The sequence below is a fragment of the Dermacentor silvarum genome, chromosome 7 (assembly GCF_013339745.2).
Source record: "Dermacentor silvarum isolate Dsil-2018 chromosome 7, BIME_Dsil_1.4, whole genome shotgun sequence".
Taxonomy (NCBI): Eukaryota; Metazoa; Arthropoda; class Arachnida; order Ixodida; family Ixodidae; genus Dermacentor; species Dermacentor silvarum.
The window spans coordinates 166,221,729-166,245,649 of record NC_051160.1 but is presented as its reverse complement, the minus strand read 5'-3'; the positions used below and the strand labels follow the sequence as shown (position 1 = coordinate 166,245,649).

General features: G+C 51.4%; 1 protein-coding gene across 4 annotated transcripts in view; it reads left to right on the top strand.

Moving 5' to 3' along the window:
- LOC119458669 (inactive serine/threonine-protein kinase TEX14) overlaps positions 1-23,921 on the top strand; it is a 139,222-nt gene that overhangs the window by 13,101 nt on the left and 102,200 nt on the right. For all 4 annotated transcript variants that reach the window (XM_049671364.1, XM_049671363.1, XM_049671362.1 and 1 more), the window contains exons 4-5: positions 2,448-2,652; positions 21,749-21,873. In XM_049671364.1, coding sequence (XP_049527321.1) covers positions 2,448-2,652; positions 21,749-21,873 — 330 coding nt within the window. The remainder of the gene's footprint in view (positions 1-2,447; positions 2,653-21,748; positions 21,874-23,921) is intronic.

The window sequence follows — 23,921 nt, the reverse complement described above, 5'->3', positions numbered from 1 at the left end:
GCATAAAGGCGATTTTTTTTGACGTGGTTCTACCTCTGCTGTCGGCCCTAACAGTTCACAGTACATCAATACGATTGGTACCCATGTTCCAAATTTAGTGCACGTTTCTTGTAAACCACTACACGGTGGAACAATAAATAAATTCTGCTTTGTTGCACGTACATGGGGGTGGCTCCCGGAATATACACTGTCGCTCGTCACCAGCCCCTCCCCTCCTCACCTCTCCTCCTCCCTGTCCCGACTTCGTCCATTTGAGAGCTGGCAACCCTAACTTCAAGGTGGTGTCAAAACCCCTCTTTCGTTCTTGCGCATTTTCTGGTTTACGAAGCATCTTACGGTAAAAGGGATATTTTGATTGCCATAGCAATTATATGACACTTCAGGCGCATTACCGCCGTCGGCGTCGTGATGTTCCGTATAAAGTCCAAGTGCGATAACATCGTTGACGCGCGCCGTATGCTGTATGTGCGAGTGAAAGAGTGCGAGAGTGAGCCGACGATGGTGGCTTCATCTCGCACGCGCAAGGGACGAAAGCAGGAAGATAGCGCGCCGTCTTTCTCCATCGCGTGTAAGGCTCCGGGGTGGCGTTCTACTCCGGTGGTGGCTGCATATGGCGCGGCCGCGCGTAGCCTTGCGGGCCCTATCTTGAAAGCAATATGCGCTGAGGACAAAGTGCGCCGAGTGCTGGTAGCCTCGTGTGCGTTGTGTTCTCGCCGCTTAGTTCGCGTTAAAGTGAGAGCCAGCTCGAAGGTCAATTCGCTCGCTGCTACCACCGCGCTTCCTCACTCCAGCATTTTGACAGCGAGTGTGAGTGGTCATCGAGTGAGATGTGATCATGTTTGCTTGTGCGCACATGACACCATGCTTGGTAATTTATTTAGCAAGCGAATGTTTACAATTTTATACGGCCGATACAACTACCATCCTTACTTCGTATAGCTGTCTGCTAAAGTTATATCGCAGTCGATGCTTCGCCTCTCTTGCGAAACTGCGAGTTTTTTAGCACTGCAGCAGGTTAATTTATTAAATGCTACATTAGGCTGGTCCCTACTGCGTTCTGACTGAAATTGAAACGGTGCGGAGCCCGTTCTTCATCGGAGCCCAAGAAATGGTCAACAAGCCTAAAGGGTTGTCACTCGCCACAGCAACCGAGACCGGAAAAATAAACACGTCAGCGCGTCTTCTGTTGTAAACAAACAATGTGCGCAAGCGCCAAGGCATGCATGCCGCCGTGAACGACATCATATCAACAACGGAAGCTGCAGGAGCCTCGTGAACAGAACTGCGCCATGATTTCGGTTGCGCTCCCACGATGTTGTTTATAGATATCCACTTCGAAACAGGGCGGAGACAAATAGTCATGTAGCCTGCTGCATTTATTCTGGTTTTAGTAGAGTTATCAACAGCTAGCTTTTTGCCTATCTATATAAGCGTCTGTGTCCCGAGCATTGGGGTCACGTTAAAGATCCCCTGGTGGTCAAAATTAACCCGTAGTCCCCCACTGCGGCGTCTCTCATAATAAAATCGTGGTTTTGGCACGTGAAACCCCAGAATTCCTTCAGTTAAACTGTAAGACGGTGCCAAAGGCCTGAGTTAAGCTAACTATTTATTAAACAAACTTCTGCTCAGCAAAACCAACGGGCAAAGTGCAATGATAGCAAGGAGCACAATCGAATAAAGTGCGCAAACTATTTATATGTGCATGAGTAATCACACATTCTAGCGTAAACGTTGCTGCTCACGTACCTTCCCGTAGACTATGCAACGCAGAAGTTTGGGCTAGTTGTCGATAACAGAACTTGAACATCATAACAAGCGCTATGGAGCGCGATCAGAAAAAAGACACATATAGACTAGCGCCCATCTATTCTATATGTCTATTTTTGTGTTCGCGTTCCTTAGTGCTTGTTATGATGTCCAACTTAGAGTATATACACCAATATTAGCGTCGCACGCACATTATAGTTAGAGAAGTAAACTTGTTTCGCTTTAGGATCGGCGACAATGTTTGAGAAAGTCCCGATACGAGAAGGCGCTTCTTGTGAAACTGTTTAGCGCGCGAAAAACGATCACTGGAGAAATGTGAACAATGTATCCTTATCAGTAGTAAACAACTTGGCGTTTTGAACCTGGTAAGTGTAGCCGTTTAATGAGTTTACCAGCGTGGCGACGAGGGTACTTGTCTTTGTCGGGGCAAAGTATCCGTTCGGAAGACAAGTGCCCTTATCGTAATGCTGGTGTCAGAGACACACTCTCTCCGACCACTGCGGACCACTTCAAGACTCGGTCTTACTCTGATCGTCTGCGGTCTTTGGGCTGCTTTACTCAGCTCAGCAAGGCAGCGCTCTATATGGAGCCCTCAGGAAATGTCACTGGATGTCTGGACACTAACGTTGCGTAAGTAATTCCTAAAGCTCACTCCAAATCATTTGCATGCCTTGTTGCAGGCGTGCTCTGGCATACCGTTTCGGCGACGCGGACGCCCTGCTGGACGAGGAGGCGGGCGGTGCCGCCATGCTGGAATCGGGGTCGCCAGGAGGCGCGGCGGCGGCCGCCTCACTGTCTCGCCGCCTGCTGGCTGGCCGACCCGCGGTTCCCCGTCGAAGGTCTGGGTGCACCGAGAAGATTCGGGCCGGCGGAGGCTTCGGGGTGGTGCGTATACAGCTTGCCTCGCCTACGTAATAGTAGTTGCACGCTGACCTGAAAAAAAGTTAGGTGTTGGTATACGCAAGCTTCGTTTGGGTGTCGCCCTCACGTCACGAAGTGTAGATAGTTGAACTTGGTGGTCATCCGTGGCTGTAGGTACAGCGCGAGGTAGACAAGACGGATAGGATGAATGGGTGCATGCATTGCATATGAGCGTCCCCTTTGAAACGGGGCAGTGGGTTTCGCCACCGAGGTCTTGTTCGTATTTTGCCTAATGTCCGACCTATCTAGTTTTTTTAAAGAACAGATACAAAGAATATCAAGCACTAAACTTTCTCAATCACTGTAGGGAACTTTGTTTTCGTACGCCTCTGACGTTTGTAGGCTCTCTACTTTTCTGCCACCATACCTCCAGTTGCCTCTTACTAATATCCATTGCGGACATATTTACTTCCTCCCAGCTATCCCTGAAATAAAGGGTTTCAAGGAGGCCAGAGGAGCCTAAACCGACAGCTGGGTAGAAGATACCTTCGCATTCTAATAAAATATGTTCCATTGTTTCCCATCGTTTTCCATCGCCACCCACAATCTCACGTGGTTCCCCGCTCACATGGGGTTCGTCATGGGAGGCCCCACAAACCTCAGCGAGCTGGCCCACTACAAGGCGCGAGGTCTCGCTTTCCGCGACCATGGAGAACTCCCCGGCCAGCCCGCAGTGGTGAACAGAGATCAACCGACAACATATAACGAAATTACGCAGCACGTTTATCTCGGCAGGAGAGACTTTCCCCTTCCTCACAAGAAGTTAACTAGAGCGCAGGCATTGACCCTTAGATTATTGCAAACAGGCTCGTATCCCAGCCCGGCTTTATTACACAAGATCTATCCCGACACTTATGCCAGTAGTTCTTGCAGGCACTACAATGACTTCGCTAGCCAGAAATTTTTTGCGGGGGGGGGGGGGGGTTCACCGGCCCGACCGGGGGGGGGGGGAGCTTCTGCTTTCCTCTACGTGACGTGATCGATAATAAATATCGGTAGTTTAAGCAGACTCTATAGATGTATATCAAAGACATGGGACCGCCCCCTCGCGTGTGCGTGTGCTTGTGAAGAAATTAAGTAAAAATTCAATCTCTCCACGCCAGCTGTGCGATAACGCCTCTCTCCCCCTCTCCACGCCATCTGTTCGATAACGCGCTTCTCCCTCCGTGTCTTCATCCGCCACCTGTGCGATAGCGCGCGCATGCGCGCCTCTCTCTCTCCTCCTCCTCTCCGCGCCAGCTGCTTATATAAATCCGGTGCATGCGCCGCTGCCTCAGTTGCTGCTTCGGTTAAGTCAAGCTGCGCTGTCCGATGCGCTGAATGGACGCCAACGAATCTGTCAACGAACTGTCTGGTACATCTTCAAACAGCAGCAGCCAGTTCATTAACAGAACCGCGAGCACCTCAGAAGACAAGGCTGCGCAGAGAAGAGCTCGCGACGCAGAACGTAAACGTCGGTGACGCGCATCGGATCCAGATTCAGTTCGCTAACGCGAAGCCGCTTCGAAACGTCAGCGTCGAGCAGCGGATTCCACACTTCGAGAACGCGAAGCCGCTTCGAAACATCAACGTCGAGCAGCGGATCCTGAGCTTCGAGAACGGGAAGCCGCGTTGGTTCGTGAACGTCGAGCAGCAGAACCTGAAGTTCGGGACCTTCACGTAAACGTACGAAGCGAGCGGCGGAACCCGACCTTCGAGAAGGGGAAGCCGCGTTGGTTCGTGAACGTCGAGCAGCATTACCTGAGGTTCGGGACCGTGAAGTTCAACGTAAACGTACGAAGCAAGCGGCGGAACCCGACCTTCAAGAACGTGAAGCCGCGTTGGTTCGTGAACGTCGAGCAGCGGATCCTGAGCTTCGGCAACGTGAAGCAGCGTCGGTTCGAGAACGTCGAGCAGGAGAACCTGAGGTTCGGGACCGTGAAGTTCAATGTAAACGTACGAAGCGAGCGGTGGAACCCGAAGTTCGAGAACGGGAAGCCGCGTGTAAACGTCAACAACGAGAGGCTGCACGCGATGCTGCACGCCGTTATAACGACCGCGATGCTCCGCATCAGCCCATGGTTCCCCTCGGGAAGATGGTGTAATTTTTTTTTCAAAGCTCTCGTCGCCCTGCTCCCTCATACGAGAGGGTTGCATTTCCTGCGGCAAGTGCATGGGCCGCTGTGTCTTCCGCTGTGTGCGAGCGTGCAGCCGTCATTTGCTTTTACGTCAACATATTCAGAATTGTACAGAATATTTCACCGCACAGCATAGATATGGCATGTGTACGCATTTTAAAGAGTTCGTGCAAACTCATTTCTGCTTGACTTACGCCGGTGCAAACAGGAAGCGGCCTTGTACCTCACAGAATCTCGACTGATTGGTGTACTAGTTATCCAGGAATGAATTCCGGTCTTGTTCAATGCATAGTGCACATAATCAATTTCTCAGGAGGCGTGAACTCCGACGAAAACTGTCAGCGCCTGCAACAAGAGTTTGCTTACGCTGTACTGCGCACAGCAGTAATCCATGCTTGTCGGCTGTCTGTTTCACGCATTCTGTTGCGAGTCGATGGAATTTCACTGCTGTCATCAACCCCTTCGTGTGTACATTGCTGGTTTGGGATTCCACAACAAAACAGCAACTACCAGCCTTCCGTAATTGCTGGTTTGGGATTGAACAACACAACAGTAATTACCAGCCTTCCGTAGGGGCGCAATAGCAAACAAGAGACGTTTCTCGCGCAGACTAAGCCTACGTTCACACTTGGGAAGCGGCAAGCGGGCGGAAAGGCCAAAGCGGCCGGAAACTTTTTTCCGCGCCTGTCCAAGTTGTTCACATTTGTTTTGCTACCGCCGCGGCCCCCGCTGCTGTTTTCGTCCAGATACATCTCGTCTGCGTACGTTTGTCGGCGTGGTGGCGCTCATTATCGCATTATTTCGAGCAGTACGTTCAATCATTGACCCACGTACCGTCATCAAAAGTGATTATTTTACGCAACTCCGCGTGTCATCTGCGACCTTCGGTAAATTCATCGTAGGCGTTCTGTAATTCTCCTCACACGGGCGCGGTAGCGCTGAGTCACAGGCTGGTGCCTAGGCGTGATAATATTCCTTTAATAGCTTTTATTTACAAGTTGTAATAACATTTCATAATTTCGTATTGTCGGCGCCTCCAGGACACCAAAGGGACCTTCACGTACTACACCAAAGGGGCAACGGGAACACAGCTAAAACCCGGGCTGGCCCTTCTGTTGGGGCTCGCCAAAGCCTGCGCGTCCTACGTGAGACCTGCGCTCCTAATCTATCGTTGCGACTAGAAAAGCACCCCGCGACTTCTGCAACATACCGTATACGTGTGAGGAGAATTATGGAGCGCCAACGAGGAATCTGCCTAACTATTGTCTGCCGTGGAAGTGGAAGAAGAAATGGGTTTTATACTTCTACCTACTTGTTTTCTAGAAATGGACAATGAATAAACGGAAGACGCGGACACCTCGGAAACGGCGGTGGTGGGTTCGCCTGGCTTTGCAAAAGCGCGAGAAGTTGGGTCACGCCAAGGCTTGGTTGCCGCACCTCCGGTCGCGCGACGTTGAATACTATCGCGGGTATTGCTGACAGTACGCTTTAGTGCCACTCTTGTTGTAGAGCAAGGGCTGGTTCTTGATCGCGTCGATCAGCATTACAGCCTACACTTTTGGTGCCATGTTAAATTTTACGACGGGTTGTTTACATGCTAGTGTAGCTTCCAGTGAAGCAGAACGACTTTCCGCCGCGTTTCCGCTTCGCCATGGCGAAAAAATCGGCCCGACAGCGATTTGGCTCGCAGACTGTTTTTCTGCCTGTTTTGCTGCCTAGGCGGGCGGATTTTTGCAAGATTTTGCCGCTTCCGATAGCTTCGAGACCAAGTGTGAACGTAGCCTAAGATGCTGCGCGAGCGCGGCCTAACCGGCACCTGAAGGGAAGCGGCGGAAATGTATACCGGAGATTTAGACCACCTGGGGTCTTTAACGTGCACCTAAATCTAAGTAAACGGGCCTCGAGCATTTTCGCCATGATCTAAAATGCGGCTGCCGCATTTGTTGCTTCATTTGTTGCGCATTTGTTGCTTCAGAATGCGGCCGCCACATGCTCGCCCAAAACTTCACAGAGTGTCAAAGCCTTGACAAACACCGTGACAGTTTTTTCCATATGCAGACATGATTCGTTGTAAATTACCAACCCAAACGGAAGCGCCCAGGAATGAAAATGTGATAGTAGCACCGGTTTCATGAATTATATCAGCGCGAAGCGACGAGAACAAAGGGTGGGTAAGTGGGGGGGGGGGGAGGTTGCGGAAAAAATTTCGAGGGGGGAGGGGTTTGAACCCCCCCAACCCCCCCACCCCCCCTGGCTACGCCCCTATTCGCTAGCCTAGACCATATGCTCTGGCGTTGCCCCTCGTTGCGAGGCATGGAACAAATCAATGAGGACAAGTGGCTCTCCGCTATCAAGAGCCCCGATGCCGGGGCGCAACTATGGGCTGTCCAGAGGGCCCACGATGCGGTGTTCGGGCATGGCCTGACAGTCCCAACGTGGGAGCGGCCCGCTGCGCTCTGAGTCGCGTACCTCAGGACTTTAATTATTAAAGTTTTGCATCCATCCATCCATCGTTTCCCCAACTTTACCGCAGCAAGCTTCTTCTTCCTTGGTGTACCTCGCTTTATAACTACTCGTGCTAAGGCATTCTGATCTCGCTTCGGAAAGTAAAGAGCTTCCCTTTGAATTATAATAAGTTGCATCTTTCCTCATTTCGTTTTTACCTCTTAGGTAGTTGCTGATAGCAAGTTTCTTTTCCATGGCCGTAACCCAGGAGATTGTCTCAGCTTCTTTGACTTTGCGTTTGCGTTCTTTGTTGCCATGTTGTTTACTATACCGGCTGCATATTTGCTGGTAAGCTTCCTAGTTCTTTTCCTCCACTGTGAGTCAATGTCATTCCTGTACAAATACCTTAACACTCTCGCAACTCATTTACTTTCATCAACCTTACTCTGAGTTTCCCTCACTTCAAAACTTGTTCAGCTCATATTACCCTGCACAGCTTCATTTGTAGTCCTCCCGTGAGCGCCTAAAGCGAGGCGTCCCCGTGACCTTTGGTTGTCATGGAGTCCTGATTGCACCCTTGACTTCAAGCAAACAACCGCATTTCCAAAAGTAAGTCCTGGAACCAATACATTTTTCCACACACCCAGGACGACCTCATACCTTTTGCATCCCCGTAGCACCCTGCGTTCTATGATGGCTGCATTTCTCTTCTTTGCTCTTGTTCTTGCCGTGTCTCCATAAATCTATTGCCTTCATTTATCCATACCGCAAGGTATTTTTTTTCTCTTACCCGAGCTGTTTCCTGCTCCTGTATTGACACTGTCTGTGCACTGTTTTCTTCGATTACCATAAAACCTGACTTTTAATGCTCAATTTCAATCGCAAGTTCTTACCTTCGTTTTCACAGATATTAGCCAGACATTGCATATCACTTTGCTTGTTAGCAAGCAACAAAATGTCGTCCGCATAAAGCAAACTTGGAAGCTGATGCTTCACTACTGCGCCCACCAGCTTGCGCCCACCCGATATTGACTCCCTCTAGCGTCTTTTCCCTCCATACCATGTACATCATAAACAGCAGCGAGGGTAAAGGGCACCCTTGTTTCAGTCTGTTGTTGATATTGTTACGGTGAAGGGAAAGAAGGTGACGCGAACGAGAGGAAGACGAAGACTGGCCGTTGCCTGAACGCCATATTTCTTCGCTTGTAAATATACATCCTTCTACACTCGTGGGCCTGCTTTCTTCCTGCAACATTTTCGTGGAAGGTGCGGGGTACAATCACGCAACTTCGCAGCGGACGTCATCTACCTGCCGCCACAATGGCAGATCAACCGACACAACCGGCAACGCCTCAGCAGTCCACGCCAACGGTCATCCTCACTCATCTGCGGGACCCAGGGACATTTTGTGGCACGGACAACGCCGACGTCGAGGACTGGCTTGCGATGTACGAACGAGTGTGCGACAACAACAGGTGGGATGCAACAATGATGCTAGCAAACCTCATGTTTTATCTGAAAGGAACTGCGAAGTAATGGTACGATACGCATGAAGCTGACTAACAAGCTGGGATGTCTGCAAAGAAAAAATGCGATACCTGTTTGGCAGACCTGTCGGTCGTCAGTTGGCAGCAAAAGAACTTGCATGCCGCGCTCAGACGTCCACAGAATCCTATGTCGTGTACATACAGGATGTGCTGGCTCTCTGCCGCACGGCTGATAACACCATGACCGAGGCGGACAAGATTGGTCACATACTAAAAGGTATTGCAGACGACGCCTTCAATCTCCTGATGTGTAAGGATTGTGCCACTGTGGATGCAATTATAAAGGAGTGCCGGCGCTTCGAACAAGCGAAAGGCCGCCGCGACATCTTTGTGCGAAGACCCGCCGCGGTTCGTTCAGGCGACAGGATCAGAAGATATAACGCGTATCGTTCGCCGTGAGCTTGAGGCCATGGCTCCGGCTCCAATTCGTTCCGACTGTCGGGAAAGTGTGCCCGCTATCTCGCTTATACAAGCGGTCGTTCGGGAGGAAATAGCGAGTTTGGGCATTCCATCTCTCTTCTCGGTCCGCCATACGAACACCTACCAGATTTCTCCTGCCGCTCGCTCCCAGACGCAAAGCTTTCCGCCACTCCGCCGCAACCCCGCTGACTGGCGCAAAGCACATGACTAGACCCATCTGTTTTAATTGTTCCGGTATTGGACACATCGCCCGTCATTGCCGTAACCGCTGGTCGTTGTCTGCTCGGTGGTCGTCTCCGAGTCACTACCGCCAAGTACCAGACAATCGCACTTTCTCGCCCTACACGCCGCCTAGGAACATCAACGCCGACAGTGCCCCAGCAAGATCCAGCCGCTCCCCGTCTCCGCAAGGCCGTCGGTCCCGTTCGCCTCTCGTTCACCGCTCTTCGTCCCCATCTGTAACCGGTAGCTTCCCTTCGGGAAACTAGGCGGTGCAACTCCTGGAGGTGAAGCTGCAATTCCGACCCGGCCCACAAATCCTCTGTTGACCCTGCCTACACGTGTAAACCTACTGGACATTGAAGTTGATGGTGTTCCTGTTACATCTCTCGTTGACACAGCAGCGCAGCTTTCAGTTATGAGCGCTGCTCTCCGACGAAGGCTCAAAAAGGTTCTGACGCCCGCCGTACCGTGCACTGTGCGAGTCGCCGATAGGAGTACCTGTTCTTGGAATGTGCACAGCACGTGTGACCATTGCGGGCCATTATAGCGTTGTTTTATTTATCGTCCTTGAGCACTGTCCACACGACCTAATTCTCGGCCTCGACTTCCTTTCGAAACACTCTGCCCAAATTGACTGCTCCGCAGGTGCTGTACAGCTGGATCTGCCGCTTCCTGCCGACGCAGACGCAACAACTTGTGCTTCACCCCGCTTATGTTCTGCTGAGTTTGCAAGGCTGTCTCCACAGGCGGCAACCAATGTCCCACTGACGCCCTGTCCTCCCGTACCTGATGGCGAGTACGTCGTGTCCCCGCTTACTGACGTGGTTTTGTCACGAAATATTGCCCTACAGAGCACCTTAATCCGGATCCTCGAAAACTGCGCTCGGGTGCCCATCCTCAATTTTGGATTTTCGACGCATGTGCTGCCACACGGTATTGCCGTCGCACTTATCAATCCTTTGGAAGAATTTGAGATTTATTCTTTGGCCTCCGAATCCTTCCTGAGTACCAACGCAGCTTTGTCACCCATTCCTTCGTGCTCGACGCCTGCGGACGATGTTTGTAAGATGATCGCCCCTGACCTTCCTTCCGAGCACACAACAGCTCTTCGTCACCTCTTGTCATCTTATCGGGATATCTTTGATTTCGATGACCGTCCACTTGGTCAGACATCTGTTGGAACGCATCGCATCAACACCGGTGACGCCAGCCCCATTCATAGGCGGCCATATTGTGTCTCCGCAACAGAAAGGGCCATAATCCAGAAAGACGTCGACAAGATGATCGACAAGGACATCATTGAACCTTCCAGTAGCCCGTGGGCATCACCAGTTGTCTTAGTAAAGAAAAAAGACAACTCGTGTCGCTTCTGCGTTGACTACCGTCACCTCAACAAGATAACAAAGAAGGATGTTTACCCCCTGCCTGGCATTGACGACGCTCTTGACTGCCTTCACGGATCCCAATACTTTTCATCAATTGACCTCCGCTCCGGCTATTGGCAGATTAGCGTCGACGAGATGGACCGCGAGAAAACCGCCTTCGTCACACCGGACGGTCTGTACCAATTTAAAGTCATGCCCTTTGGATTATGCAATGCGCCAGCTACATTCGAGCGCATGATGGGCTCTCTGCTGCGCGTTTAAGTGGTCTACATGCCTCTGTTACCTCGACGATGCGATTGTGTTTTTGTCGAACTTTGAGAGCCACCTGAGGCGCCTCACGACCATACTCTCGGTGTTTCGCAGGGCTGGCCTTCAGCTAAACTTCTCCAAGTGCCATTTCGGTCGCCGTGAAATTACCATGCTGGGCCATCTCGTAAACGCCGCCGGAATCCAACCTGATCCACAGAAAGTCTACGCCGTGTGCCATTTTCCTGTACCTTGTTCAACAAACGATGTCCGTAGTTTTCTGGGCTTATGATCTTATTTCCGGCGATCTGTGAAGCAACTTGCCGACATCGCTCGCCCTCTCACTGACCTTCTCAAGAAAGATGCCTCTTTCTCTTGGGGACCACTGCAGGAGCAAGCCTTCTCTACCCTGATCGAGCGGCTTACAACCTCCCCGATTCTGTCACACTTTGACCCTTCTGCGCCTACTGAAGTACGAACTGATGCGAGTGGTTATGGCATCGGCGCTGTCCTCGCTCAACGTCAACAGGGCCACGACCGTGTCATCGCTTACGCCAGCCGCCTTCTTTCCACGCACGAGCGAAATTATTCCATCACTGAGAATGAATGCCCCGCGCTCATATGGGCGGTCGCGAAATTTCGGCCGTACCTTTTCGGTCGGAGCTTCTGCGTCGTAACCGATCATCACGCCCTCTGCTGGCTCTCCTCTTTGAAGGACCCAACTGGACGACTTGCACGTTGGGCATTGCGTCTACAAGAATATGCTTTTTCTATTATTGTATAAGTCAGGGCGCCTGCATAAAGACACTGACTGCCTGTCCCGCAATCCCGTGGATCAACCGGACGATACCGATGCAGACTCGGACATCAGTATTCTGTCCCTCTCCGGCTTTCTCCATATTGGCGACGAGCAACGCCAAGATCCTGTTCTTCGAACACTTATGGAACGCCTAAGCTCCTCGCCTAATGACCCGTCTCTGCGGATGTTAGCCTTGCGCGATGGAACTTTATACCGTCGTAGTGTTCGTCTTGATGGCCCGGAGCTCCTCCTAGTCGTTCCAAAGCACCTTCGACTAGCCGTGCTCCAGCAACTTCACGATGCTCCTACTGCTGGACATCTGGGCATCACTCGTACTTACAACCGCCTGCGGTGCCGCTTCTTCTGGCCCGGCATTTATCGCTCTGTACGCCGTTATGTCACTTCTTGCGACCTGTGTCAGCGCCGCAAGACGCCTGCTTTGCCTCCTGCTGGTTTGCTCCAACCAATTGCTATCCTGTGGTAGGAGGACGACAACTTAATATTTCTGATCGGTGTGCGGAACCGATAGTTGAAATGCGCGGGCTTTTCTGTGCTTGTGTTCGGCGTGCGGGGTCGAAAAGCGCGGGAGTGAGCGTCGCTGGTGCGCGTGATCGGTGCGCGTGCCGGGAGAGACCATCTGGAACGACGGGGCAGCCAGGCTGACAGAACGGGCAGTGCAGCGAGATGGAGCGGACCGAACGCCGGCCCACGTCCCGGCATCCCGGTCCTGCACTGCGAACTGGATACCGCCCCGGCTTCTACCATCGTCGCGGGTCCTGTTGAGCTGGGCCTCGTTCCCGCTCGCACGACCGCTGCCGTGCTGCCGGGCTCGGGCCACGACCCAGAGCCCCCTGGTCCTGTTCCACAAACCGGGCGCCGCCCCGGCTTCTACCATCGACGCGGGTCCTGCGGAGCTGGGCCTCGTCCCCGCTCGCACGACCGCTGCCGTGCTTCCAGGCTCGGGCTACGACCCAGAGCCCTGGTCCTGTTCTCCGAACCGGGCGCCGCCCCGGCTTTCACCCACTGCTGTGCTGGGCTTCGCCCCGGCTCTCATCCCACCACTACGGTGCCGAGCTCGGGCTATGACCCAGAGCTAACGCTCCGGAACCAGGCTACGTCCTGTTGCCATCCTGAACGTCAACCGCCTACCCGTTGCATATGCACAATTTTTTCCGCCTTTTCCGGAGCTCCCATGCTTGTCTACTTCTAGCCTGTTTCTTTCTCTTTCCTACGCCTACAGATTGCTTGTACGGCTTGGAATGGCTTGGGTAGAACTCTGGCTTCTTCAACTTTTTCCTGGACGCCTGCATCTTGTCATGTAGCTGCGTTTTATGACGCTGTTTTCCTTTCCATCGCCTTTGAATCTTCTTCCTGCCCTTACAAATTCTGTGCAAGTTCTTCCTGCCCTTACGCGTTGCCTTAAATCTGGGACGCTTCGGGTATCTGCTGGCTTTCTCATTGCTCGGTTTCTCGGAATGCATCATGTCTGTTGCCTGGCGATCTGTGGTATCATTTGTGATTACCGATTCACTATAGTTGCGAGGTGAATCTACTTTTTTCTCTGCTGCCCTCTCTTCAAAATCTTGCTTAGCTGCAGCAGGTTCCGCTAGACGAACAGCCTCGACGCGTATCCTTTCTTCCTCTATTAGGTTGAGGTTGCTCACCGGTAGTCGCACGTTCAAACTTGTCTGTTCTTGAAGCTTGAGCTTCAGCAGTAAAACGCGTTCCGCGACTTGCAACCGTCTTTCCTCGAGCTCCATGATCGCGCGCTCATCTTCACGAACTTGCGCGCGGAAGCGTCTTTCTGTTGCACGTTCCGCGTCAATCCACTCGCGAAGAGCGGCGCCAGCTAAGCCCATGTCTTTGCCGATCGCGTACAGTCTCTCAATATCCATGGTCTCCCCAGATGTTAAAGCCGATCCTGGCAGGCTCGCCAAAATTGTGATGATTATGTTGTGGGCGCAGGTTAGCCAGACGCACAAGAAGGCAACCAGAGACACAGAGAGACGTATTTATGACACGAACGGCACATGGGACGAATACGGGAACACGAACTATACAGATAAACTGGGTTAACTGTCACTGGCGAGCACTCACAGTTCTAATCAGGAGTCCGGCCTTGTGGCGACGGCTCGGCGGACTTGCTATGACGGCGGTGAGTACTGGCGGCGGTTGACGTTCAGGATGGCAACAGGACGTAGCCTGGTTCCGGAGCGTTAGCTCTGGGTCATAGCCCGAGCTCGGCACCGTAGTGGTGGGATGAGAGCCGGGGCGAAGCCCAGCACAGCAGTGGGTGAAAGCCGGGGCGGCGCCCGGTTCGGAGAACAGGACCAGGGCTCTGGGTCGTAGCCCGAGCCTGGAAGCACGGCAGCGGTCATGCGAGCGGGGACGAGGCCCAGCTCCGCAGGACCCGCGTCGATGGTAGAAGCCGGGGCGGCGCCCGGTTTGTGGAACAGGACCAGGGGGCTCTGGGTCGTGGCCCGAGCCCGGCAGCATGGCAGCGGTCGTGCGAGCGGGAACGAGGCCCAGCTCAACAGGACCCGCGACGATGGTAGAAGCCGGGGCGGTATCCAGTTCGCAGTGCAGGACCGGGATGCCGGGACGTGGGCCGGCGTTCGGTCCGCTCCATCTCGCTGCACTGCCCGTTCTGTCAGCCTGGCTGCCCCGTCGTTCCAGATGGTCTCTCCCGGCACGCGCACCGATCACGCGCACCAGCGACGCTCACTCCCGCGCTTTTCGACCCCGCACGCCGAACACACGGATCTCACGGATCGCGGCCGCTATTTTCTCTCGAAGGTCGTCGTCGATCTGCTACGCTCCTGTTCTACAGAACACCAGCTCGCTACCGCATACCACCCTCAAACGAACGGCCTCACCGAACGACTCAACCGCACACTAACTGAAATGCTGGCCCTGTACGTTTCCGACGATAACCGCGACTGGGACGTCTCTTTACCGTACATCACTTTCGCATACAACTCGTCCCGTCACGACACTGCCGGATTCTCCCCATTTTACCTTTTGTATGGCCGCGACCCCACCTTGCCCTTCGACACGTTGCTACCTTCCGCAGTACAATCATCCAGCACTGGTTACGCTCGCGATGCTATTGCCTTAGCCGCCCAGGCCCGAGAGGTCGCCCGTCATCGCCTCAGTCTCGCAAGCTTCTCAAAAACGACGCTACGACCTTCGGCACCGAGACCACCATTTTTCACCTGGTTCCCTTGTCCTTCTCTGGACGCCTTCAGGTCGCGCCGGCTTGTCGGAAAAACTACTTTCCCATTATTCTGGTCCATACCAGATCTTACGACAACTGTCCAACGTGACATACGACATCGCCCCAGTCGGTCAGCCTTCAGTGCCTCCCAACGTCACCAGCGATGTTGTTCACGTCGCCAGGCTCAATCCCTATGTCCCCCCATTAAGCGACGCTCCATAACCTGCACCGGGACGGAGCTAACCCCACCGGGAGGGTGATGTTACGGTGAAGGGAAAGAAGAAGGTGACGCGAACGAGAGGAAGACGAAGACTCTGGCCGTTGCCTGAACGCCATATTTCTTCGCTTGTAAATATACATTCTTCTACACTCGTGGGCCTGCTTTCTTCCTGCAACAATATCAACTTGCTCCTCGCTCGTCATTCCTTCCCATTCAACGCAAATTGTATTTTAGGGAAATCTCCCTAAAAAGTTGTGTACAGTTGCTGCATAAGCCTTCCGCTTCCAGAATATCCCACAAAATGTGGTGGTCCACGTTGTCATACGCTCCGGTAATGTCTATAAAAGCCACATATACCTAGTCTCCCTTCTTTTCTGGATATTTCAATAAACGTAGTAAGAACAAATAAGTTATCATTCAGCTGCCTACCAATTCCGAAGCCATTATGATGTTCTCCCAATATTTGTTTTCCGCTTGGTTTGCCACGCGGCATAACATCATAATGGAGTTAAATGTAAGCATGCAGACCCTTTCATCGAGATACTGCGATAGCGACTTATGAAATGCGTTGTGCATAATCCATCTATCATAGTATTCTACTTGATCCCACTTGAATTTCACACCTTTAAGACCACTTTCTCGAATTGTCTTTATGTATGTTCTGCCCATAAGTCTTAAGTTAATCGCCTGCATTGCTAACCTGTATATTGTCACGGTGAAGAACACAGTATCAAGACTGTGAATCAAGAAAAAAACACATTTATTGGGCGAGCCTGTGCTCACAAAAGCAAGTGATACTCGAAGCACGACAGCGGTGAGCACAGTCGGCGATCGTCGAAATCTGGGGACGTATTCTGCGACGATCGCCTCGGCAGTATACTATCGCCTTCGCGTGACGTAGGGCTCAGCAAGCCAATCAGCTCATCCGATTTTGCTCAACAAGCCAGTCATCGCGCGCTTGACGGCGATACTCTCGCCAAGGCGATATGTCAGTGGTGATATTGATATCGCCTTGGTCATATTGTCGCCGAGGCGGCTTGGTCAGTGGTCAGAGCGACGGTCCGTTCACGTTATCAACGGGATCAGCCGGCCGTGGGCGGTGGATGATAAGACAGGTATAGAATAAAGCATAACGCATCGCTACAAAATACCGGCACGGATCTGCGCGTGTAGCGGCTACATGTCTCGTTGAAGGTTCCAGTGTGGTTCTCGTATACCTACCAGTAAAGCCCCCCCCCCCCCCCCCCAATATTATTACCGCTGTCAGTTAAGTAGCTCCAACCTGCTCTCCCCCTCTTCATTTTCCCCTCATCTCCAACTGACGGGAGCGGAAGTGCCGCCATGATGTTTCTGCTGGCCTTTCCGCCACCGCCGCTTGATCGTGCGTGTTCTCGGCGAGCGCAGAAACAACATGAAAGGCGAGAACGGAAGAAAGCAGCGCAGAAACTTCCTACAGGAAGTGGCGGAACCGGAAATAGGTGGCGGCGGCTCCTCAAAGGTTGGCATTACTTAAAAAAGGCGTAAGCTGATGGAAGCGCTTTACCGTCTAGAAAACACAACAATTTTCGCGTCGCGCTTATTATCTAATTAAACAAAGTTCGGCTAGAACATATACAACAGATAGAAACGAGTATAACGTTCGAGTAAGCTCGAAATCATGCACGCGCGTCGAGCGCTGAGCGAAAACCTAAATTTGTTAGCGGATGAGATGTAATCTCCGGAAAGAGGTCAAAAAAGAACACGTGCCAATGCCCCCCCCCCCCTCAGAAAAAAAAAGTTGCAATGGCTTAGCTCGGCCATGCCAGGATATACGTAGCGTTAGCAAAGGTTCAGCTGATTATTCTTAGCTTATTCTTAAGATTATTCTTAAGATAAGATTATTCTTATGAGTCAAGCTTCTCCGTTCTTCTGCGCTGTTGAACAGCATTTGCGGTCTCCTTCTCCATAGCTATACCACACTGGCAAACGCCAGTCAGAAGCGCAGCGGCTCCAGCGCAGTGTCAGACGGCAACTGCACAGCGAGCGCGCGCCGGCGCCAGTGCGTCTACCACGGCTACGACGTCACTCCTCTGGAATGAGCAGACCGGCGGCGGTGAGTCGCGCGCGGCGGCGGCGGAGTGCGCCAGAGGTGCCGGCTCCGGTGGCTCCGGTGCGCAAGCCGTGTGACATCACTGATCCTTGCGCATGCGCAGCACGGCTCTTGATGTGCCGCGCGAAACGGGCTTGGCTAGGCCAGTGTAGCTAACGCTACAAAAAAAGCATCGTCCCGATACTACAAATACGAGAGCAAGAAACTAAGGCACACGTAGTAAATAAAAATCACAAAGAAACAAAGAAACGAAGTCCCACAGTTGGTTAGCGCTGGTTGCAGAGCTTAAGGCGCACAACAAGGACTGCATCATGTCGCGAGCGGCGACGCTCTGATTGCATAATGCCGTCTGGCACGACCTGAAACTCCAGTGCGCCAATATGTCGGATGATCTTGTAAGGTTCAAAATAGTATCTAAAAAGTTTCTCCCTAAGTCCTCGTCAGCGTATCGGGGTCCAAACCCCAACTGGACTGGTACTCGACGTAGCGTCGTCCAAGACTGTAGTGTCGGCTGTCTGTCCTCTGCTGTTTCTTGATGCGCAGGCGGGCGAGCTGTGGGGCTTCTGGGGTGCTGGAGGTAGGCGGCGACGAGCAGGCGGGCTGGTGGTGGCGGTGTCTTTCGACGGAATCGTGGGGATATAATAAACGTTTCACTCTTGAACACTATACTGTGCAGATATTTAGTTAGCAGCCTATATTGTTATACTATACTCACACGCGTATAGATTGTTTATATTTTCGGTGAACGTTCTTTATGAACCAATCTGTGTTGCAATGTTATCGTGAATCGCAAGACACGCCTTCTGTATCTGAAGCTTGTCGAATATTATCGCTGGTTCCATCCGTTGTTTGTTGTCACCGAACCTTGTGTAATCTGATTGTGTGCGCGGCACAAATTGCGTAGTACTTTTTGGAAGGCATGACGAGAGTCGGCTGATAAAGCCGGAACGAGGATGCCGCAAGGACCACGACTGCGTTACGACCACAAGCACAAACCGAGCAGCCATCGTCGTCAGTATAACTTGTTTGCTTATTCGTCCAGATGTCTGTCAGAGTTTTCCAGTGTGCCAATACATCACTGTTGCGTAGGAAATTTCCGCCGAATCTTGTGATGCTGCTTCTCAATTTGAACCACCCGTGGACGTATTCTCCGCGTCACCTCCCTCTCTGCCACTCTCGGGAAATCGGCCCCAACTGGCGTCACGTGAAAAGTAAAGCAGTCCAAAGCAGGCGGCGCTGGCACCGATTTTTCATTTTGGCCATTTTCTCGGTTACGAAAGCTCCATTATCGCTACGACTGACGAATTCATTATTACAGATGCCGAATAATTTAGTCTAGACCGACCTTGTATTTTCCCCTAGTGCACTTTCAATATTGAGTTAACTCACAGGTCTCATCGTGTTCACATGAAGTCACTTGGAAGACGCGCTATTGGTCTGTCAGAAGACAAATCCCACTTCAATTCGGGCAGTACCTGAAAAAAAGAGGTCTGGTTTAGTCAATCGCTACGCAGACTACAATGGAATCAGACTCAAGCCTTTAGACATATAATTTAGCACGAGACGGCTGTGAACAGTAATGTGCCTCGAAAATGACCGAGTGTGTTTCATGTATACACGGAACATACGTCACAATAATATGACGCCAACAGAAATGAAACCGAAAAAAATCAATGAATAAACAGTTTTTTTTAAATAATTGGAAGTGTAGAAATCATAAAAAAGCATTGCAAGTGTAACGCGAACATATGGGTGACGTTTTGACCTGATGCAGTTAGTTTGTTTCCACTCTCATGTCCCTCTTCTTTATCATTTGCTCGTTTCAATTAAAGAAGCAAGTAATTTAATCTATCTTTCCTTTCAGGTATTGCCTGCTGGCTTTATATGAAAGAAAGCAACGAAAATCGTTTCTCTCGGTTCTCCTTCTTCTGAAACTGATACCGAGTGTAGGGATGGCGCACAACGGACACTTGCTTGGCTGCGAACAGTGTTGCACGGAACGGCGTTCCTAGAACTAGTAGTTCCTTTTGAGAGGAACAGAGGACCGCCACCGTTTCATTAAGGGTCGGTGGAACTGTAACGGTAACTCGTAAGGTTTACGAAGGAACGGCAGAGTGAACGGCGTTCCTTCTCTAAACGTTCCACGGCATTGAACAGACGCACGCACGTACGCAGCACATCAAGCAGGGCGGATGGGCGACCGCTTGCCTGTCATGTGACTATGGTGCATATTTTTTGGTGAGTTCTCCGCTATATTTTTTATGACTAGGCTTCAAGATTCTCACGTGACGCTCCCTCATGTAGACCATAAACATAAAGACAGAGTTGGTTGCGGTGACCAAACAAGCCAGCGCAGATGTTTCTACCTCGTCCACGCCCGAAGATTTCTTCTGGTTCGGGCACCCAACCCTTCACGCCGAGAAACACGAAGAGCTGTCGCGGTACCTGCTCGTAGCAGTTGACTACCCGCTGTCACAGATGAAGAACTTCGAGGGACTGAACCAACTTTTCCTCAAGTACAGCACGGCAGTACCCTCAAGCGCTTCGGTGGATCGGCTCTTCAACATTGCCAACAATGTGCTGACGAAGAAACGGGTTCATCTGTCGGACATCAACATAGAGATGCAACTCTGGCTGAGTTCAAGCATAGCACTTTACTAAGTTGCGAATATGTATAGTGGACATTTTTCTTCCGCTCATACTGCAATATTGAATCAGCATTCATTAAGCTGATGTATTGTTCCTTTCGAAGCGGTTTCTTGAGCAAGAAATTTAATTATTTTGATGCATGTGAGTAACTTTCTATTTTTGCACATCTGAAGCGCAGTATCCTGACTGCGCATTTGAAGAGCGAAGTGCAAGGTGCCATATGTGTTGCAATTGTAATTGACGAGCACAAAAGTTGCAGTTAGACATGCATGAAGTATGTGCGGTGCTCCCTGAACAAATTCGTCTAGGAGCGGTTCTTTGGATTCTTTTTATCTCCGGACAATCTGCCGTCGGCGATGTTCACATTCTTACAATATACGTAGTTCGATGTGAGTTTTCAATTGCTCACTTTACTTCGCCTCAGCATTATCCGACACGATATTCCAGTAAAAAAAATGTCACAGTTTCGCCCTAAGGGCGAAGCAATGAATGCGATAGCAACACAGCAATGTCATACGAAGTAAGGTGAGCGGCTTTGGTAGCAATATGAATTGTAGTAAACATGAGCTGATTAAGTAAGCAGGTGTGCTGCGGCGTAAGTAGACCGACATGAAGAGAGAATCGATGACCACGAGAAGGCGCGTGTGAAACGGTGGTGTTGATGAGAAGCGCTTCCCGTGGGCAGCGCGTGCGAAGGGACACACATAGCGCTGCACTGCCGATCCGGGCAGCATTGCATGTGTAGCGTGCGTTGGAAAATGTGGCCCGACTATTACTAACTGAATGAACAAGCGTGGTGTGAGCGCGTACAAACAAACATGAATAGATCACACTGAATGACTGCAGACAACGACTGTCAAAACGCTGGCAGCAAGCGCATACGCCGCAGCAACGGGCGAAGCTATGTGCGGTCTATCGCTTCAACGGAAACTGAGCGGCGAATGCACGGCGCATAAAGGTCAGGGCCGTGTGGAGATAAGCGACGGTGCGAGCGAGCGACGAGCGCGGTTGTTGGCAGAGTAGAAGTGCGCCCCCCCCCCCCCCCTCCGCTCCCTCCGGCGCTGGCTTCCCGCTGCCTTGCTTGCGCGTGGGAGATTGAGTGCGTTCACTCTCCGTGATAGCGCGCGTCCCCGCACGCTTCCGCTCGGGCATACGGCGCGCGGCGAAGATTTTTATCTATAGGGAACCTCACGGCGACGGCGACGGCGACGGCAGAAATCCGGTTGAAGTGTCCATATAATTGCTATCGCAATAAAATCAACGTAACGTTAATGTAACGACACGTTCCAATGTTCGAAGTGTAAGTGGAATGCGTTCCTTTCACATTAAAGGAGCTTGTAACGGGAACTCGTTTCAATATTGGGAAGGAACGAGGAACGAACCTACGTTCCTGTTTTAGAGGAACGTGTACAATAGTGGCTGCGAAGCATGACCTCCGCGACGGCTGGTTCCACCAGCCTCTCTCCAACACGTTTCAGTTTCCTAGGGAAACTTCTCTCAATGAGAGGCTTTAGGTGAATCATAAGTGCTTTATTTTGTGTTTGGTAAGTACCTGTCACGTCCACTATACATGTACTGTGCACATAATTTTATTTTTCATCATAACAATGTGGTGTAGCATGCTAGACCCGCCCCAGGCAGAACACTCCAGGATTCATTAAATAGACTTTGGTTTCTCTCTGCCACCGACCACACTTCTCGCAGGTGTACTGCAGCCCCGCTCGGGAGACAGGTGTGACCACGTTCGTGCCGCTCATTGCGAGCAACTACCTGTACAACTCGGAGGACAGCAACATCACCTGGAGCGGACCCCAGTCGCTACTGCAGACGTGAGTGGGCGCGTCGTACACACACACACACACACACACACACAGACACACACACACACACACACACATATATATATATATATATATATTATCATCAGCCTATATTTATGTCCACTGCAAGACGAAAGCCTCTCCCTGTGAGCTACAATGACCCCTCTCTTCCGCTAGCCGATTCCAACTTCCGCCTGTAAATTTCCTAACTTCATCCCCCCATCTGGTTTTATGCCGACCTCGACTGCACTTCCCTTCTCTTGGTATCCATTCTGTAACCCTTATGGTCCACCGGTTATCCATCCTATGCATTACATGGCTCGCCCAGCCCCATTTTTTCCCTCTTAATGTCAACTAGAATATCGGCGATCCCCGTTTCCTCTCTGATCCACACCGCTCTCTTCCCGTCTCTTAACGTTAGGCCTAACATTTTCCGTTCCATTGCTCTTTGCGCGGTCCTTAACTTTGTTCTCGAGATTCTGCCGCACATGGTCTTGCCCCATATGTTAGTAGCGGTAGAATGCAATATCGAGATTCTGCAGCAAATGTTTTGCCCCATATGTTAGTACCGGTAGAATGCAATTATTGTAGACTTTTCTTTTCAACGACAGTGGTAAGCTCGCAGTCAGGATTTCGTAATTCCTGCCGTATGCACTCCAGCGCAATTTTATTATTCTATAATTTTTTTTCTCATGATCAGGGTCCTCTATGAGTAATTGACCTAGATAAACGTACTCCTTTACAAACTCTAGAGGCTGAATGGGCGATCCTGAATTCTTGTTTCCTTGTCAGGCTATTGAACATTACCTTTGTATTCTGCATATTAATCTTCAACCCCACTCTTACACATTCTCGGTTAAGGTCCTCAATCATTTGCTGTAATTCGTTCCCGTTGTTGCTGAAGAGGACCATGTCATCTGCAAACCGAAGGTTGATGAGATATTCGCCGTTGATCCTCACTCCTAAGCCTTCCCCGTCAAGAGCTTCGATACTTCTTGTGTAGGATATATATATATATATATATCACTGATCGTTGTCACTGATCACCATGCCCTCTGCTGGCTCTCATCGCTGAAAGACCCGACTGGACAACTGGGTGGGTGGGCGCTGCGGCTACAAGAATACAAATTTACTGCTCTGTACAAATCTGGCTGTTTACACAAGGACGCCTACTGTCTCTCCCGGCACCCGGTCGACAGTCCAGACCGTGATGCCGACAACACTGATGCTTGCGTCCTAGCCATTTCAGACTCTCATGACATTCGCAATGAACAATGCCGTGATTACTCTCTACGTCTCGTCATCGATCGGGTAGCTTCTGTGCATCCCCAACCCGCTATCAGCGCATTCGTCCTCCGCGACGGCGTTCTGTACCGCCGCAATTTTCGCCCTGAAGGCCCGGAACTTTTGCATGTTCTGCCTCGACATCTTCGGATAGAAGTTCTTGCGTAGCTACATGACGTGCCCACCGCCGTCCACCTCGATGTCTCCCGTACCTACGACCGCGTACGACGCCGCTTTTACTGGCCGGGCCTGTATCGCTCTGTGCGCCCTTAGGTTCCTGCCTGTGCACTCTGTCAGTGCCGCAAACGACCTGCTGTATTACCCGCTGGAGGCCTACACCCCATTGATGTTCCTTCCGAACCATTCTTTCGGGTCAGCATCGATCTCCTAGGCCCTTTTCCTACATCTAAAGCCGGCAACAAGTGGGTTGTTGTCGCGACTGACTACACGACGCGTTACGCCATCACGCGAGCATTGGCGACAAGCTGCGCTACGGATGTTGCGAATTTCCTTCAGTATGACGTTATACTACATCACGGCGCCCTGAGGCAGCTGCTCACTGATCGCGGTCGCATATTTTTGTCCCGCGTTGTCGAAGATCCTTGCCGTTCCTGTTCTGCCATGCACAAACTAACCACCGCATATCAACCCCAGACCAATGGATTCACAGAGCGGCTCAAGCGGACGTTGACGGAGATGCTATGCATGCACGTTTCTCTGGACCACAGGGACTGGGGCGACTCGTTACCCTACATAACATTTGCCTATAATTC